The following is an 18,212-nucleotide window of genomic DNA, read 5'->3' as shown; positions in this document are numbered from 1 at the left end:
CTTACATGGGGTCATGGTTTTCATATGCCTCTTTGAAATGGCATTGTGGGTTTTTTTCTGTTGTTTATAAGTAAGGGCACACTAGTTTCTTTGTGTTTGATTATCCTTGTTAGCTACAGAACCAGGAAAGACATTTTTCCACTTTCTGTTCTTGAAGGGACACTTACATAAAATAACAAATTAGAATTGCACATTTCTGGGTGGGTGAGTAGAATTAGGGTTGATTCTTTCAGCATTTGTTGCTGTTGAACTTGAATTCATCTCGTTGGTGCAGTCTACATATCTACCCAAACGAGCACTTTGGGATGCCAGTACAACATCTAATGTGCCATTTTTCCCATTAATGTTCTGGTACTCTTGTTTTCTTGTTTTGGCGTGAGCGCCCATATGTGTGATGGAGGCTTACTAATTCTTCATTATGAAATATGAAAACAGTTGTAAGCACTCCCAGAAAATAAGCAGGTTTAGGATAGTGAAGACTGGTGCTTCAGTGTGAGTGAATTCACAGGGACAGTTTCGTTCAGAACTTCTGTATATGGGGAAGTTAAAACAGCTAAGAAAATATGTGCATGCTTTAATTGGGCACAGGTGGCAAGATATGGGTTTCAAAATTGGACATGACTGGTGTCTGCGTGCAATACAATTACTTTTTTCTTCATGATTTGAACCCCTTAAATAATTGCAACACAAGAAAATTATGACAATTAATTAGTTCTGCACAGAATTTATTTTTAAGTGTAGTGTCCTAGAATTTACCCTTTAAATGTAATTGCTGAATATAAAAGTACTTTGAACCAAAATCTGCTCTTCATGCAAATGAATTCTCTTGGGGACTATGGAAAGAGGTTTTTTGTTTTAATGGCAGCACTCTGATTTTAGTCAGACTGGGGTTTTGTTGTTGTTGCTTTCCCTCTGCTTTACTAGTTTTCTGGCTTGCTATCGCACTGGATCCTTTTTATCTGTTTAGTCAGAAAGTCAAGAGCAGCCAGCCCCGATGCTTTAGGTAATTTTTAGGTTTTACACACATCATTTTACAACACTGCATTTGAAAGGGTGGCGGTGATTTACTATTGCTCTTGCTGAGAAAAAAAGTAGAAAGTATATGTCCTAGAAATGTTTTGGGCATGAAGGAAACATGGTTTTAAGTATTCTTTCACTTATTAACTAATGTATGTCCAAAAGGTAAAAGTGTTTTTTGTATTGCAGATCAGCACACTATGAAAAGTAAATACAACATATCATTCATAATTTTATGGTGCTTTGCAGATATTTGCCTATTGTGAACAATTCATTCAGGCACTTAATGAGTTAATGTTCGTTAGTAAATGTAGTCACCCTGATAGTAACTATTTGCTTGCTTAACCTTTTTTAACCTTTATGATTCTGTATTAATGAAAGAGATACATATTATATATTTAAATAATACTTTCAGTAGTGCCTACTACTGTTGTAATCGGGAAGGCTTTGTTAGCTTTACAGTTACAGATATGCCCTTCTTATTCAGGAAACTTACTCTTCCGTGGCCATTCCTTAAGTTGACATGTAGACAAGATTTCAGTAATAGGTGACATTTTAAAATATATTACCATGTAAAAATATTGGTATGCATTTCAATATGCTCTTGATAACAAATCATACTTCAGTGAGAAGACTTTACGAAGAGGTCTTTGTATATTCCCTGCTCTACACTGACTTGCGGTATGAGTTTTACCGGTATAGCATATTATTTATTAGAAGAATTTTACACTTAAATAACTTGTTCTGTTTCCCCTGTGGGAATAAGTAATACGAATATAAATGCTATGATTGTATGACAGGATGCGCACTAGGTAGTTGTGCCTCTTTTGATGGCATTGATTTGGTTAGTGGTAAAATGTCCTGTGATGCAGAGGAGACCCTTATGAGATCCTTACCTCCTGTCAAATTCATCTGAAGAGTTGTTTTAACAGAGTCTGGATTTTTCTCTCGGAAGCTTTGCAAACAAATTGTTGACAGTTTGTTTAAATACATGGTCAAATGTGTCCTCACGTTTGCCTGCAAATGTGTCACTGTTGCTTACATGTAAACTTTCACATGCTCAACTTTATAAGTTGGCCTTGAATGATAAAGAAATTTAAAAGCACAAGTTACAATAATTTAGGCTTTCATTTCTCTTATCCTTAAGTCTTTCACTTTGTAATTCCCATTGAATTCTGAAATCAGGTTTGAGAATTTTTCGTTGTCAATGAAAATTGGGAAATACTGCCATTTATGTTGAAAAGTGATCCATGTTAGAAAAACAGATGGAAATAAATGTAAGGATTTTAATATGATGCAGACTGTACATATAAAAAATATACATTGGTTCTGTGCTGATTAATCACAGCATTTCACTACATGATTAGCCTTTATGTATTTATTTAGGTCCAGTAATACTCTGAACAGCACTTGGGAGTATTTTTAAATTTCCTGTTAAAAAAAAAAAAACAATCGGCTATAAGTACTTAAGTATTTAAATGCTATGCTGAATAAGTATCTAAGCAGATACTCTAGTGAATTGAGCCTGCTCTCATTAGATTACCAGATCTGTCTGGATCTAAGCTAGTTTGCGCTGTCGGTCTTGATCTTGTTCATAGTCATGGTGGAAAAGCTGACTGTGAAGAAGCCTCTGGTAAGAACATGTCCCGTCAGTGGCCGGGAGGGTTTGCCACAGAGTTCCTGGGGGGAGCTAAGCCTCCATGCAGAGCTTGACGGGGGAGCTACTTGCTTGTGACCCAGGCTGCAGCTGCTCTGTGCTACATCTGCCTGGATTTTTGATGTGTTTGCTGTCTGAACTGGGACACTTTTGAAACACCATGAAATCCAGGCATCCACAAAGTCACCCCACAAGGTTACAACTGCAAATATTGCAACAGTTGCTTATTATGGTCAAAACCATTTAGTTTTAGAAAAAAAAATTAGTTTCTTAAAAACTTGTTTTGAGATGAGCTTTTTGTATGTTTTTTTACAAAACCTAACCATCAACTGTATCAATTTTCATCCCATTAAATATTTAAAACATAATTTTGCTCACTTCAGGTATACGAATGTGCAAAAGCAAATTTTGCCATTTCATCATCTGTGCATTAGCTGTGTGTCCAGTGACTTAGGCCTGGTTTTGGTTTTCAGCATTTTTAGATTTTCTAAATCCGTGTGCATATCCATATAAACATTGTGTAAACTTTGAGTTGACAAACTGTAGATACATATAGTGTGCATAAATATACTTCAAATAGGCCATATCAATATTTCTGTGAGGCTAGTGTTGAGCCCTCCAGTTGTACACTACATCTGCTGAAGGCTGTTGGGCTCTGTTCTCAGAGTACTAAGCTTTCTGCTTCCTAAAGTGAAAATAGAATCTGTTGGTTACACTGTAAGTGGAAAGTAAAGGGCTTCTTTCACTCTGTTGCAAAACCAACCCTTACAGGATATTCTGCTGCAGGCTGTGAATACAAAATTTGACTTCAGATGTATGACTGAAACCTGCGTTAGGGCCACTTTCGGAGGAAATGTTTTGTATTAATAGTGACTCAGTCCAGCACCTTATTCCAAGTGAACCTGTTGGCAAGAGAGACCTCTGCACAATCTTCCTCCCTTTTGTTCTCTGAGGGAGAAATACCCCAAGCTGGATTTTCATTTAGGTTTCACTACAATATGTCATATGAACAGATAGCTGTGGTCCATGCTCTAGTCGGATTAGGCTTCCAAACTGTGATGATGTAATCTGAAACAGGGTGCCTAGAGAGCGGTAATCAGAATAGTGCAACACTACATGTTAAAGGTGCAACAATCTTTTGTCACAATAAGTTAAGGAGTATTTGCCTATGCATATTTTGCCTTTCTTATCAGTTCTCTTTACATCTTTTCTTTGTACCTTCTTTTGTCCAGTGGTGTTGACTATTTCTATGAAGAATCTTCTGATGTGTCTTACTGTGACAAAGGTGTCAAAATGATACAATAGTAATTAAGTAGTTATTCTTAAATCCCAGACCTCAGATGTGTTCTAGATCAGTTAGAAGAGAACAATCAAAATGTATTGAATGAAAAATAGTGTAAGATGGATAAATATAGCATTATTCAAAGATGTTGTAATAAGTTATTCAATTTCAGAATTTAAAATATGGAACTTTGTTCTTTCCTGCCTTGGTTACACATTCAAGGGAATAGTTTTACCTCAATGCAGAAGTAGTTACACCTCCAACTACCCGTATGTTAAGGTGAGAAAACACCCCTAAAAGTGGATAGCTACAGTATTCCTAAATTTGCCTTTCCTGGTTCAGATTATAATGCATTGTCGGTGAATTTCATTTTTATTATTCCAAAATATATATTTTTTAAAAAGTGTTATTTTTCAACAGATCCATAAACTAAGTGTTGGTGTATGGTAAAATTAAAATACCACTGTTAGTTACACTGTGATTGTGATATTTTAATAATTACTTATTTCTAATTTGTCTCAGCAATACTGCAGAAGCAGCATGCTGTTATGTTTTAAAGGTGTTTTTAACTTGCCTATAAATGTTTTTTTCTAATTTGTGTCTTTAAATCTGATTAAACTGTAGTTTAAAAAAAGTGAACTTCTTTTTCTGATTTCTTTGGTGTCTGTCTTTAATGAGTGCTAAAGAACAAAATTATTTTAATGCAGTTTCTCCTTTTAGATTACTAAACATTACAATGCATGCATTTACACTGTTATTTGGAGCATTCTACTCCACAATTGCTTTTCATTTGTTTTCTAGAGCTTATATACAAATACATGTATATAATTATTTTCCAGTAGAGCTGGTAAATAGAATTTCAAATCTAGCCTCTTGTTACTTGGGAAAGGTACTTATGCAACTTTAAACCCTCCATCTCAAAGCATATTGCTGCCTCACATGCACTACTTCTGAATATGACAACTCAGATATTTTTAGCTTGAGAAATGGAAACCTCGTAACTAACAAATCAAAATCAATGTTTTGAACAAGCTGCTGCTTTAACTGATGATTCCAAAGAAGCAGGATTAAATGTGTACCATACACGTGCATTTCTTTGCTTTTTGAAACTTGACTACTAGGACTCCACTCTGATAGTTTCTGTTGGCTGGTGACAGTATGTTAAAGCAGGCTGAGACTCCTTGACCTACAGGTTCTTTACCATGTGCGTTTAGATTGTTATAGAAAAGAAGGGATATTATATGTCTCTACTAAACAAGGGCTGTTTCCTTTGCTTCCTGTCTTACACTGAATCATTTTCTCTCTTCTCTTGATCTGGTATTAATTCTGCTTCAGTACAAACCTTGTAAAGCCAGTGTAACTTTGTGAAGACATCTTTACAAAGATCTGTTTCTGCAAGTGGTCCCACCCTAGAGGAATACTGGAATGTGTGTGTTGATGTCTTGAAAGGCCCTACTGTAGTAATGATATTTTTAAGCTTTGTGTGTTTAGAGTACTCTTAGCAAGCTGTATTGTGGGAGATAAAAATACTTGCTATTTCAACACAAAGGACTACAGATGCAATTTTAGAAGCTCTGGTGATTTTTGTCGTTTCAACCAGAACTTAGAGGCTGCAATGGAAATTGCCTTGTCAAATATGCATTCACAATGGAGTCAGTCAGGAGTATGAAAAGTATCTTCATGAACTAAACATTTATTGCTGCATTTAGTGAAAAACTCATTTGAACGTATTAAGATAAAAGACAGCTTTCTGCTACTACTTCAGGATGCTAAGACTTGGTGAATCTGATTATTCTTATGATGGAAATTTTTAACTCTGCTCTTTTAAGGTACTGAACAAAAAGAGTCCTGATTAAGAACATCCCGGAGCCAGCAGATATTTTCCTGTGCCTATAATTAACTTAATTCCATCTGAATAACTTCCTGATAACATGCAGGATGTTTCGGCGTAGAATACAGAAGTAGTTCTAGGGGAAGATGTCTTCAACCTACTTACTAGGTTAGAGTTGGAGACCTGTACCCTCAGCAAGGTTTACCAGTACATCTTACAGATGTTCTTAGGATAGTCATACATAGTAGCAAAAGAGTTATTTCTCTGTGTGGGTTACTCATTATCTTTCCAAACTAAATAAACTATGACAGTAAAAGGACTCTCCACACTTTTATTCTAGTTATTCTGCTGTCATAAGAAAAACATTTAAATACAAATCAAGCATGAGATAAAAACCAAAACACTCCTGTATTACACATGCTTAAAGCAATGTTTTCCCAGGATTTCCTGATAGGATACCTAAATTACTTGGTTGATAATTAATAACTTATTTCATGGGGGAGAATTCCATGCCAGCTTTCCTTTTGTTTGATATATGGTGGTCTTTGTGTCAAATCCTCCTGGTTTGCCCTCCATTGCCTACTTTACCATTTGGGTTGTTACACAATGAGTAACATGGCTGCCCATGGACTCGACCCCGTAACAGCCTCTTCCCATATTAATGCTTTTGTCAGATAGCAAAAATATGCATATTACATGGTCATGATTTTGATCAATTTGAGGAAATTGGAGGAAGGAAAGAAAACAGTTTTAAGTATTACAGTAATTATAATCAGAATAATAAGCTTAATAATTAAAGCACAGCAATAATTTTTAATTTATATTTGTATTGGGTAGATGTTGAAATCTGAAATAGTGGGGCAATTTTGTGCCTGAGACAAGCTTGGTTACCGTGACAGTTCAAGTTTTCAGTTGCTTAAAAATTAAAAGATTAAAAATCATACATCTGTTATGAGGGAGGCTAAACAAAAAGGTTAAGAATTACTTGAAAAATGCACTTAATGTTTTTGGGTGGGTTTTTTTTTGTGAGTCTTGCTAAATTTTATCCATGATTTTGGAGTATTGAATATCAGCTAATCCTGGAAACAATTTCCAGGCACTTGAAGGACAAGAAGGTGATTGGAAATAGTCGGCATCGATTCACCAAGGGGAAGTCATACTTGACCAACTTGATAAACTTCTATGATGAAACGACTGTCTTGGTAGACGAGGGGAGAGCAGTGAATATTGTCTGCCTGGACTTCAGTAAGGCTTTTGACACTGCCACCTATAAGATCCTCATACAGAACCTGTTGATGTATGGGCTGGATGAGCAGACAGCAAGGTGGATTGAAAACAGGCTGAATGGCCGGGACCAGAGGATGGTGATCAGTGGCACGAAGCCGAGTTGGAGGCCAGTAACTAGCAGCGTACCTCAGGGGTCGATACTGGATCCAATCGTCTTTAACATCATTGTTAATGATCTGGATGATGGGGCAGAGTGTACCCTCAGCAAGTTTGCCGATGACACCAAACTGGAAGGAGTGGCTGATACGCCAGAGGGTCATGAGGCTACCCAGAGGGACCTCAACGGGCTGGAGAAATAGGCTGACAGGAACCTCATGAAGTTCAGCAAGGGGAAGCGCCAAGTCCTGCAACTGGGGAGGGGTAACCCCACACACCAGTATGTGCTGGTGGCCACCCAGCTGGAAAGCAGCTTTGCAGAGAAGGAGCTGGGGGTCCTGGTGGTCACCAAGTTGAACATGAGCCAGCAATGTGCCCTTGCTGCAAAGAAGGGACCTCCAGAGGTCCCTTCAAACCTCAACCGTTCTGTGATTCTGTGAAATCCTGTAGGAGATGGAAAAGCTGGAAACAGAAAAGAAATTTGCTTGGAAGAAATTTTTTATTTTGTCAGATTATGTGCTCTGCTGCAGCAGCTTACAAACATCAATGTTTATTATCTTTTTAAGAAGCATCATAAAAATCAAGTATTTCTGTGCAGACTCTGGAAAATTTCTACTCAGAGTTAAGTGCCACTTAAGTCTGAGCAGAGTAGTAGGCTCTGACAAAAGTTTTCAGGGACAACTGTTAAGAGATTATTTATATGCCTTACCAACAAAAAAAAAGTATTTGATAAGAAGTGGACTGCTTTGTGTGAAATCCTAACTATTATTTCGACCCTTCAGTGGGACCATGTTTCATTGTCTATGTGAACTAATCACTGGTGGGAAAGCATTGTTCCTAATGTAAGCATAGGGTACAAGTAGAAGAGCACAAGGATGTCAGGAGTTGGACCGATGTGTAGCAAACGGGGAAGAAAGTGAAGAACCATACAGAAAACTGTGCCTTCCCTGCCTCCATATTCCCAGCATGTGTACAGTTCCTTCGTACACAGGAGGGAAGCTACTGTCTCTGCCTGATAAATTTGTAGCTGTGGGGTGAGAACACAGCTAACACCTGATGGGTGGAAACACTATGATACTGGAATAAGGATTTGGGTGAGGAGGAGATTGTGAAGTGAGAGATTAATATACATTTTAGTATAAACTCTGGAAAAGGTAATATTTTGAAAATGTTTGAAAATCCATTGTCAGACTGTAGTTTCTCTTACGTACATAAGATTATATGGATGCTTGAAACATCAGGATCGCTCATCCTTGAGTAGCAGCCCCTACGCATACATTCAGGTAGCACGTAGTGAGCACTTTTCAGCCCAGTGGTAACTGCAGGGATTCATTCATCCGCCATCTGTTCATGTTGTACTTCTGTTGTGTAAATAAGAAGAATGTGCTTTCTCCCAGTTTTTCAGCTGAATCGGTGTTTCGGTGCAAGATCTAAGTGGATTTAGCTTTTTATTTTCACAGCTTGCTCTTTTGCCTTGCATTAGCAACTTTTGTGCATGTAAGTTGTTTATTTCATCTGGGTGTGAAGAATTTCTCAAGGTAATAGGAGAAATCATGCTTAAAAAAGTGAGCAAAAGCACTTGCAGCACACTTTCTTGTTATAAGTATTTGGGATGTACAGGAAGCACTGTCAGATGTTTCTGTAAGAAGCTAACAGTGGTGGCTCTTTAGAGAGATGGAAGATCTCAGTGTTGTAAAGATTTTAAATCAATGCTTTGACCCTTGGGAATCAGCAGCCTTAGAAATAAGCAGGAGTATGGGGGCTATACTCCTTTCCCTTGCTGGTTTGTTGCCATCCTGGGTTTAAGCTAGGTTCCATGATCTCTTGGGGAGATGTTATTGCTGTAGTCAGAGATCATCTCTCATCCAGTTGTCCAAATGAATTAAAGATGCATCTGTCGTCATGGATTTGGACTGTGCTGAAGATGGAAGTGAGGTTTTACAGTCACTGGATACATTTTATGGTCACAAAGTACAGATTGAAGAATTGTAAAACACGTTGGAAATGGCATCAGAAGGCCACAGCCACACACACCCCGGCCTGGGCCGTGAGGTGAGTTTTCAAAATACTCGCGAAGCTGCTCGGGCATCTGTGTTGTGGGGGAGGTCTGGGAGAAGCTGGTGAATCTCAAGGTGAGGCGAGTTGGTTCTCCCCCCCCCCCCCCCGTGTTTACCAACGGCAGTCCTCACCTTCAGTTTGAAAACCACGCTTTCGTTGGCTTATCAGACGGCCACTGTTAACAAAACCTTTTTTCCCCCCTTTTTTTTCAGAAAGCAGCCCGGGGGTGAATGCTAAGGCGGCCGCTGTGCTCCAGGTACTCTCCAGGGCGGTGCCATCTCTCGGGGATGTCCATCCTGAGGGGCGCAGAGCTGGGCCACGGCTCCGCTCCGCCGGTGCCTGAGCCCCGTCCGTCAGCGCCTCCGCCCGCCGTTACCGCTGGGGTGGCGGGGACGCCGCGGGGCGCGGTGACTCACTGCCGTCAGGGCTCCCGGGCAGGGTTTTTTTGGGTCCCCGTTATTAGCCGCTTATACAGGGCCGTTAGCGCGCCGGCCCTGCGGGCTGTTCAACGCGAGGCTCCTGAAGCCTGCGCCTCGCCTTTCCCCCGGCTGTCCCTAGGGCACGGCGCTGCCACCAGCCGGGCAGCGGCCGCCCTCCCTCAGGGCGGTGGGCGGTGCCGCCCCCCCCAGCCCACGTGACCAGCCCGGTGTGGGGGGGAGGAGGGCAGAGGGAGGTAAGATGGCCGCCGCTGCCGGGGGGAAGTGAGGAACGCTCGGGGCCGCTGCCTCCCCCGTCAGTCTCCGGCTGGGCCCGGGGAGCCGCCCGCAGGGGCCGAGTCCCTCCGGCTGTGGGGTGAGTGGCGAGAGGAAGGCGGGGAGCGGGGGCAGCGCGGGCCGGGCGCGGAAGGACAGGGGAAGGGCACGGGGGGAGGGGGCGCTCCCAGTTGCCAAACAAAGGGCGCCGCGCGGCCCCTCCTCGCCGCCGCGCCCGGCGCCCCCTCGCAGCGGCGGGGCCGCAGGGGTCTCGCTGGGGGGGGGGGATTAACGGTCGCGGTGTGCCCGTGGGCATGGCGCGCTCCCGCCCCGGACCGGGCTGGAGGGCCGCGGGGCCGGGAGCAGCGGCGGTGCCCGGGCCGCTCCGCCCTGGCCGGCCCCTGGGGCTGCGGCAGCGCTGGGTGCGAAGGGCGGACAGGGCCCTCTTTTGTGGGTGGCGGGGACGTCTTACCGGCGATAAGACGGCCCGTGAGGTGCCGCAGGCACGGCCGGGTATCGCTGTCAGCTCCGCCCCCGGGGGTGGGGAGCCTCTTGTACCGTTTTCCTCTCCTTTTGTTAACTCGGAAAGGTAGATACGAGCTGGACCCGTCAGGAAAGCTTGGTATCTAATTTCCAAGGTAAAGAATCACAGAATGGTTGCGGTTGGGAGGGACCTCCGCGGGTCATCTGGTCCAACCCCCCTGCTCAAGCAGGGGTACCCAGAGCTGGTTGCTCAGGACCGTGTCCAGATGGCTTTTGTGAATCTCCAAGGATGGAGACTCCACAGCCTCCCTGGGCAACCTGTGCCAGTGCTGGGTCACCCTCACAGTAACGAAGTGTCTCCTGATGTTCAGACAGCACCTCCTGTGTTTCAGTTTGTGCCCATTGCCTCTGGTCCTGTCGCTGGGCACCACTGAAGAAGTTGAGTTTGAATAGCAAAATCCCTTAAGGACAGGGCTTTGCTACTTCATATATATGCTTAAAAATTTGTTGGGGAAAGTGCTTTCCCATCTGTAACTTTTAACAAAGGATTGATGCTGGAGTAATACAGTAATACGTTTTTTGCTGGAAAAGTGTTTGAATCATGGGAGTAATTATCTGACCCCCCCCCCCCCCGTCAAGTACTAAAGAAATGGAAAGATTAAAAGGAGTTTTTTATCAGGTTGGAATGCATAAGAAAACCCATGCATTTGTCTATTGAGTAGACATTTGTTCTTTGTTCTGCAGTGGTGGTTATTTAAAGTAACTCGGTTATCAAGAAATTCAAATCTACTTGAAATCCTGTGCAACCACAGCTTCTGAAATGTGGTTGTATTAATTTTAAAATCTTTTTAACAAAAAAATCTTCATCACAACTGACTTTTTCCTTAAGTGAAAATACTCCAAGAGTTAGATTTTGTCATAGACCTTGTGGCTGTGACTAACAAACCCTTCATCTTATGATACAGAGAAGTGCATTGGCTTTGTAAGACAGTATAAGATAATACTGTAGACTTTCTTGCTGAACTTGTGTGTGTTTTGTACAGGTTTTGACAGAATTGATTTATATTAGTTGGTATAATTTTTTGAAAAACTTAATATTGATACCTGTTTCTGTTTACTTTCCTTTATTTGAAGTATTTGAAACCTGAAATAGTGTTTTGTAGGACTAAGTGTTTTGTATTTTGTACAGGAGTTGAATTTTCTCTTGGAATTCAGATGTGCTTAGCAATACTTTATTGTTCATTGACCCTACTTATAAATTCAGTCTTAAAAGTAGACTAGTTTCTCTGATAAGGTTTAAATCCCATTACCAGATACTTCACAAAACCTTTCTTTTAACTGATCTTTTTAACCAGGATAGAACATAGACATATCTGATAGTTGCTATCAGATGACAGTGGTGATTTTTTGTTTAAATATGTGTTTGTATCTTTCCAGTATTTTGGATGTAACCTCTAGTCTCGATTGTTTTATTTTAAAAAAATAAAAATCCTCTCACTACAATATTTGGAAATGGCCGTTGCCTTGAGTGCCTAAGATGGAAAAGAATGACTTGCGTATATCCAGTTTTCCTTATTTCTTACAGTGTACTGTAATAATGGTTACAACCATAGGGACCTCCTTTTGTGCAAGCTTTTTTTAGTTCTATTTGTTACGGATTTCAAAATAAGAATGTCTGTGTGTCTATAGTTATCTTTTTGTGTCTTAATATTTTCTAGTTATGCTATTTGTTCTCTGATACAAAGTAACGAAAAAATAAGGTAATCTATCAAAATATTTCTTATCTGGATAATAGGAGTGTGGCTAAGAGAAGTAGAATAAATGTTCCTAAATAAATAAGGAAAAGCTGAAAATCAGCATAAAGTCATTAGTCATACTGGAACTTCAGGCACTGGAGAAGAGATGTGGGTGTAGACTGCTTATGAAAACTTAGATTTGTTTTTTCCTTCCACCTCTGAATAACAGAAATTGATATTTTAGAGACTTATTTAAACTGTTTTGAAAATTTGTTCTTTAAACAGAATCCTGGTTGACTCAGTCCCTATAGAAAGAATAGTTAAAAATATTTACCGCTTCATGTGATGCCTGACTTGTGATCTCTTAATGTTTATGAAATATGTCCATTTAGCAAGTAATTACAATAAGGTGTCATAAAGGATGGGTAATGCTTGTATTAGCAAGATTCTCTGCAGCATGAGTAAAGGTGATGTTCCAACTTGTTTTTCATTTTTCATGCCATCATAAAGTATAAAAATGTGTGAGAATATGAAACAACTTATGTTCGTCTTTTGTAATAAATTTTATATGTACAGTTCTTCTGTGTTCCATGTTTCTTTAAATTCTAATTTGGAAGGATGACATTTCCAGTTCTTAAGGGCACAATATGGCATATTTCTGTATCTGATCTGTACATGCCCAGATTTCAGCAGCACTGTAATTATTTCCTTTTACAGTTACTGAAAGATCTGCCACAGTATTGCATGTTGGGAAGGTAGCTTTTGTATCTGGAAATAGAAGGAAACATGTTAAAAAGAAGGTGAGAATTTTTTTCATCGTATGATGAAAAGTATGAATTTCATGTAAGTCACTACAATCTTTACCTATTGAAAACAAAACAAGAAAAGAAAGTCTTCTCAATAACGCTAGTGTTTGCTGACCAATTTTGATCTTTATTCATAAATGATCACAGCTCACACAATAAAAAGAATGTGGGGGAGAACTATGAAAAAGATGGTGATATTTGGAAAATTTAGTGTGTAATAATATTTTTTTAGTGTAGTTAGAAACTGTACAAGATTCTGAGAGTACATTAAATAACTACAGATTTGAGTTATCAGGACGTCTGCAGTCAGTATTGGTGCAGTTGAGAGAAACTAAGTTTCTGTAAATCAGCAAATTTTTGCAGTCTTTCCAAAACAGTGATAACATCTGCTTCAGCTAGGATGTGAGAAACAGGTTAATCCTTGTGCAAACATTACCTTCACCTGAGCATTTTTGCTCTTAATATATCGTTTCATAGTTCTTGGTGTGTTGTTAGTCTTATAAAATACCAGGATTTGGTGCCCGAGGGCATTGTGAGTTTTCCAAGCTTGAAAGTTTGGATTGTGAATGAAGAGCTTGTTTTTGGGCTGGGAATTGGCTTGCTTTGGTGGGAGAAAAAAATAACAGCATTAATCCTTACTGGAAAGGGAATCAACTTCCAAATGGGCTCCTGGTTTTGTTATAGATTGTGAAAATACTTCTGCTGTGTCAAAGAACAAAGTAAATAGTTGATTGAGCAATTAAGGACCGTATATGTATTGGATGCTCTTGAATGGCACTGGTTTTGCACTAGGTTTATGAAATTTGGCAGGGATTAAGTTCTCATCCTTTATTTTGGTAAAGGACAAGCTATTGATGTTTTTTGTGTTCTAAGGTTGTTTGTTTTGAAAAGTATATGAATATACATTTCAGGAGCTTTTTCCAGTGGAGGGGCCAGAATAGAGTTACTTATCTAGCTAGAGACTGTATCTCAGAGTCTTGGTTCAAAGCATTTATGATAACTATGCTTTATTTTGCTGGGTTTGTTTAAGGATGAAAGAAACTAACACATAGACTAACCTGGTGAATTCAGGTTGCATTTTAAATGGAAATTTCTGTTACTGATTCCCTAAACAGTGCTTTCCTAAAGCCCTCCAGTGACCTTAGTCTTTTGGATGCTCTAAGAAGCTTGCCTGAAAAGTGGCAGATGAAAGCATGAGGATATAAAATTCATTATTATAATATTTGATTTTTTTTGTTTTGTTTTTATAAAATAGACCGTTATTAATTCTAAGAAGGGGATATTATGTGACAGTGAAGTGTAGGTGACAAAGAATATTAATATACTTGGAGATGGTTCACCCCTACAAAGCTTTTATCACTTTAAAAAAGTAGTATTAACATAGGGTTTGTAAATACAGCTCTAGTTGTGTTCTTCAGCATCGGGTATTTTGCTGTTTGTCAAAGGTTTAAGTTGCCTCTGAGGAATCAGATCTACATTAAGGCAGCATCTGCACTGTCTCGATAACTGGGAGTTAAAGTCATGATTTCTGAAGCAGGATACTTATCTATGGTGCAGCAGGGCTGCCTTTGCCTTTTTGTAATATGACAGTGGGGAACATCAAAGGAAGAATCTTTGAGGAGGAAGCAATGCTGAATACTTTTTTCCTTGTCACACTAGCTAAGAATTGGCGAAATTTTGATACCAACTGCAGAATATAATTCACTTGGTTGGACATTGTAGTCATGTTTTGCTGATGATTTTTAATACCATTTTCAATTTAGTATTGGGCATGGAAAATAGCATGGGGATTCAAGGTACAGCTACAGGAGAGAAGCTGGGATACTGCACAGGGAAATCAGAAAATGTCTGTGGTAGCAGTGGAGCTAGTGGCAAGTCACGTTTCATGAATTTCTGTCAAAATATGTAAAAAATGATGGGAGCAATTCAGGTGCCTGCATGTGAATATCTAACGTCATTTTAGGTGCCTGAGAATATCTGAGACATCTGCATAGGGCTGTAAGATACTGGCGCAGGCCGGAAGGGAGGCCGACTGTTCTGGACTGGCAGCTGGATGCCAGGCAAGATGCTGACTTTTCTGATGTTTTTGTATCTGAAATGGCAGTAGGAGCCTGTGTGTGGGCACTGAGTCACTACAATCACTGTTTCTTTTCAGCCTTTCATTTTTGGTGTGGTTTAAGTTTTTTTTTAAGTTTGCAGCCTCTCAATTAGCTCTTCCTCTTACTGAAAAAAATAAAGACAATTATACGATACCACTGTTGTACTGCTCACTCCCCTTTGCGTGTCGGTACTTTAACTCTATGGTAAACGTGACAGACCTTTTGTGTTCTTACTTTATTTATAACTTTCTTGTGGGAGAGACTGGCGATTTGTGCAGTGCCTAGTAGAACTGTTGCTGGGCTTTGCATGTCAAATCTAGATTTTTTTGGAACTGATTTTAGGTTTGGGTTTTAAATAATGTCTGGATGATACGATTTGATTTGTGTATTTTTACATGGTATGTGGACATTCGGAGTATGGAGAGTTCAGATGCCTAAATCCTCTTTGGAATTTGTCCCTTAAACTGCAATCTGGATTTTAAGCACAAATTTAACAGTGGGAGTCACAGTCTCTCCTTTTCCTCTCTTCTCCCTCTTGTGTTCTTCTGCTTGCATACCTAAAATGTACGTAGTTTATAGTTTCTTTTGTCACTAGACATTCATGTGTGCCTAAAGTTCTTCTGCAGGTACCCAGAGCTGCTGTCATCTTAACTGAACTGGGTGTGTTGGCTTCTTTGCCAGCACTTTTATGAACAAGGCATTTCTATATGTGGGTCATCTGATGGCTGTGGTGCTATAGGTGAGCTCAGGTTGTGTCTAACATATCCTGACAACAATGTGTTTGTCTATATATACTTACTTGCTAAAGGAGAAAGGATGGTGCGATACTGTTACAGTCTATGTAAACAATTTAAAGCAGAGCTAGATTGATTGATTTAAATCTCTACATCTAAACTAACTTCTCCATGCTAAGTGTAGTGAAGTTCCTGCTGGCTTCCTCTCGTCTCTTTTTGGCTAATGTTCCACTTCAGTTGCGAGTATAGAAAAATTCACTGGCTGCTTTTATGTGAGAATAAAAGTTAGAACATTTGCCTGGGAAAGCCACTGGTCTTTGGCTTCTGCCTGGTAGAGAATAACCTAACCAGCAGGCTTTTAGTTAACACTAAACTGCAGTTTTTCCTCTGCTGTTACACTGCTATCATGCAAGAAAAAGCCAGAGAGAGAGCAATCATGTCATCCGCTGGTGAGGAGAAAGGTGGGGGGGGTGGATGGGGCCTTTTGTTTAGCCCCACGACTTGTTCTGCATCCAGTGAAACTTAATTTAGGTGTGATGAATAATTCAGCTTCTGGAGCCATATGCGTATAAATTTGGCGCAGTAATACTACTGGTTCTCTGAACTTACTAGCCCACAGCTTTTTAGGAAGTCTTAAATGGTTCTTAATGGTCTGCCTTAACCAAGAAAATAGTTTCCTGTCTTATGTGTTAGAGGTTAAAAATGTATAATCAGTCAACAGAAGCTATGCTAAGTTTGACTAGCAAGTTAACAACGTGCCATCACATGCAGGCATGTCTGGATAAAGTTGATGATAACTGATTTAATAAAAATGGTGTTTCTCAGAGTTCCATATGGCTGCAATTTAGATATTATCACTGTATTTCATAATGCTGAATAGTCTCAATGTTCTGCTTATGTACATAGAGGATAAGGGTTATATTGTAAATAACTAGCATATATAAAGTGTAACATATACAGGTATTCTTATAATGTTATATATGCATAAAAATTTATGCAAATGAAAGACTACTATGCATGCCATTCAAAATACATATTTAGACAATACCTCAAAATTAGAATAATTTCTGTAATTTTCTAAGAACTAGAAAGATTAAGCAATTAACTTTTCATTGAAATGTAGTGCATTTCAATGCACATGTCTCCAGTGTTTTGTTGAGGAGAATGATGGGTATTCGTACCCAACCAATGTACTGGCATGTACAATTCATGCTTTCTAATGTCAAAGTTAACTGTCATAGCCTTTACTTACACTTTGCTTTTTTTTTTCCTTTCCTGAAATACAGGTAAGCTTTGTTATAGAAGCATTTTAAATACTGTGCGAAGATGGCAAGTCTGATGAGTCAGAGTCTGTTGACCTACGTAGAAGAAGGAAATGTTCCTGCTCTGAAAGCGCTTCTTGAGAAATGCAGAGATGTAGATGAGAGAAATGAGGTAAGATGATTTTTTGAAAGGTCAGTTTCATATTGCAGCTTATTAGTTACAGAATGAATAATTAGTGAGATTACACTAGTTATTTAATAAACAAATTTCAGTTTTATTTTCAAGTGATTGCTTACCTTTGCACAGACTGAACACGCAGTATTCAGTCTCTGTCAGCACCTCAGCATCTTCCATTGTATTTGTTTTCTTAGTGTTCTTCTGAGCTGGAAAATGTGGCTCCATCCTTACTTTCTGAATGGAGATTATACCTGTATTTCTGCAGCTAGGAATTGTTTCTTAGTTCACAGATCCAGCTGCATGTGCATTCTTGCCCTGTCCATTTTGGGGTGAAACCTGGGATGATAACAACTCTTCCCCCACATCCTGGTTTCCAGGCAAGAGAAACTTTGTTATACGATCTGAACAGGAGCATATACTGCAAATTACTCCGAGCAGATGCTCATCTGGATGAAAAGATATGTATCCAAAAAGTAAGTCTAGATGTAACCAGGAGGATTAAATGACTTTGCCAGGATTACACAGGAAATCTTGATACACAGTAGGGAGTTTAAATATGGATTATTCTGAATCCTGGGATAGTGTGATAATTGTTAGCTTCTGCTTTGTCATCTGATTTAGTCTGATTTGAGCATATCACCACCAGCAATTTAAGTGAATGTGCTGCAATTTCATTATACTGCACTAAAGATTCCTGAGAGTTTCTTGGGAGGTTTGATTCATGCAAATGTCTGTTGCTAGTGACTGTTTACATTGTTTTGCACAATGTTTAAAATTCAGGTTATCTTGATGCACTGTTAAGTCTTCTGTGTATTTTACAAATAAGTTTAGATGATTTGACTAATTTATTTCACCTACTGTAGCAGATTTTCTGGTTTGTAAGCGTCTAGACTTTTCTTTCATCTGGATGTACAGCTTGTATCATCAATTTTTATTTTAGTTCTGATTTCCTAAACAGTCTTGCAGAACTGGAACCTTGTCAACTTATGTAGCA

The 18,212-nt window shown here is 39.5% G+C and overlaps 1 protein-coding gene across 3 annotated transcripts in view; it reads left to right on the top strand.

Annotated features, from left to right (window-relative positions):
* Positions 1-9,977: 9,977 nt before the first annotated feature.
* Positions 9,978-18,212, top strand: part of KIDINS220 (kinase D interacting substrate 220) — a 79,600-nt gene continuing 71,365 nt past the window's right edge. For all 3 annotated transcript variants that reach the window (XM_050893621.1, XM_050893620.1, XM_050893619.1), the window contains exons 1-2: positions 9,978-10,020; positions 17,065-17,212. In XM_050893621.1, coding sequence (XP_050749578.1) covers positions 17,105-17,212 — 108 coding nt within the window. In that variant the 5' untranslated portion in view covers positions 9,978-10,020; positions 17,065-17,104. The remainder of the gene's footprint in view (positions 10,021-17,064; positions 17,213-18,212) is intronic.

Source organism: Gymnogyps californianus, chromosome 3, assembly GCF_018139145.2.
Source record: "Gymnogyps californianus isolate 813 chromosome 3, ASM1813914v2, whole genome shotgun sequence".
NCBI lineage: Eukaryota > Metazoa > Chordata > Aves > Accipitriformes > Cathartidae > Gymnogyps > Gymnogyps californianus.
The sequence above is the reverse complement of the archived record's forward strand: the minus strand, read 5'-3'. Positions and strand labels throughout refer to the sequence as shown.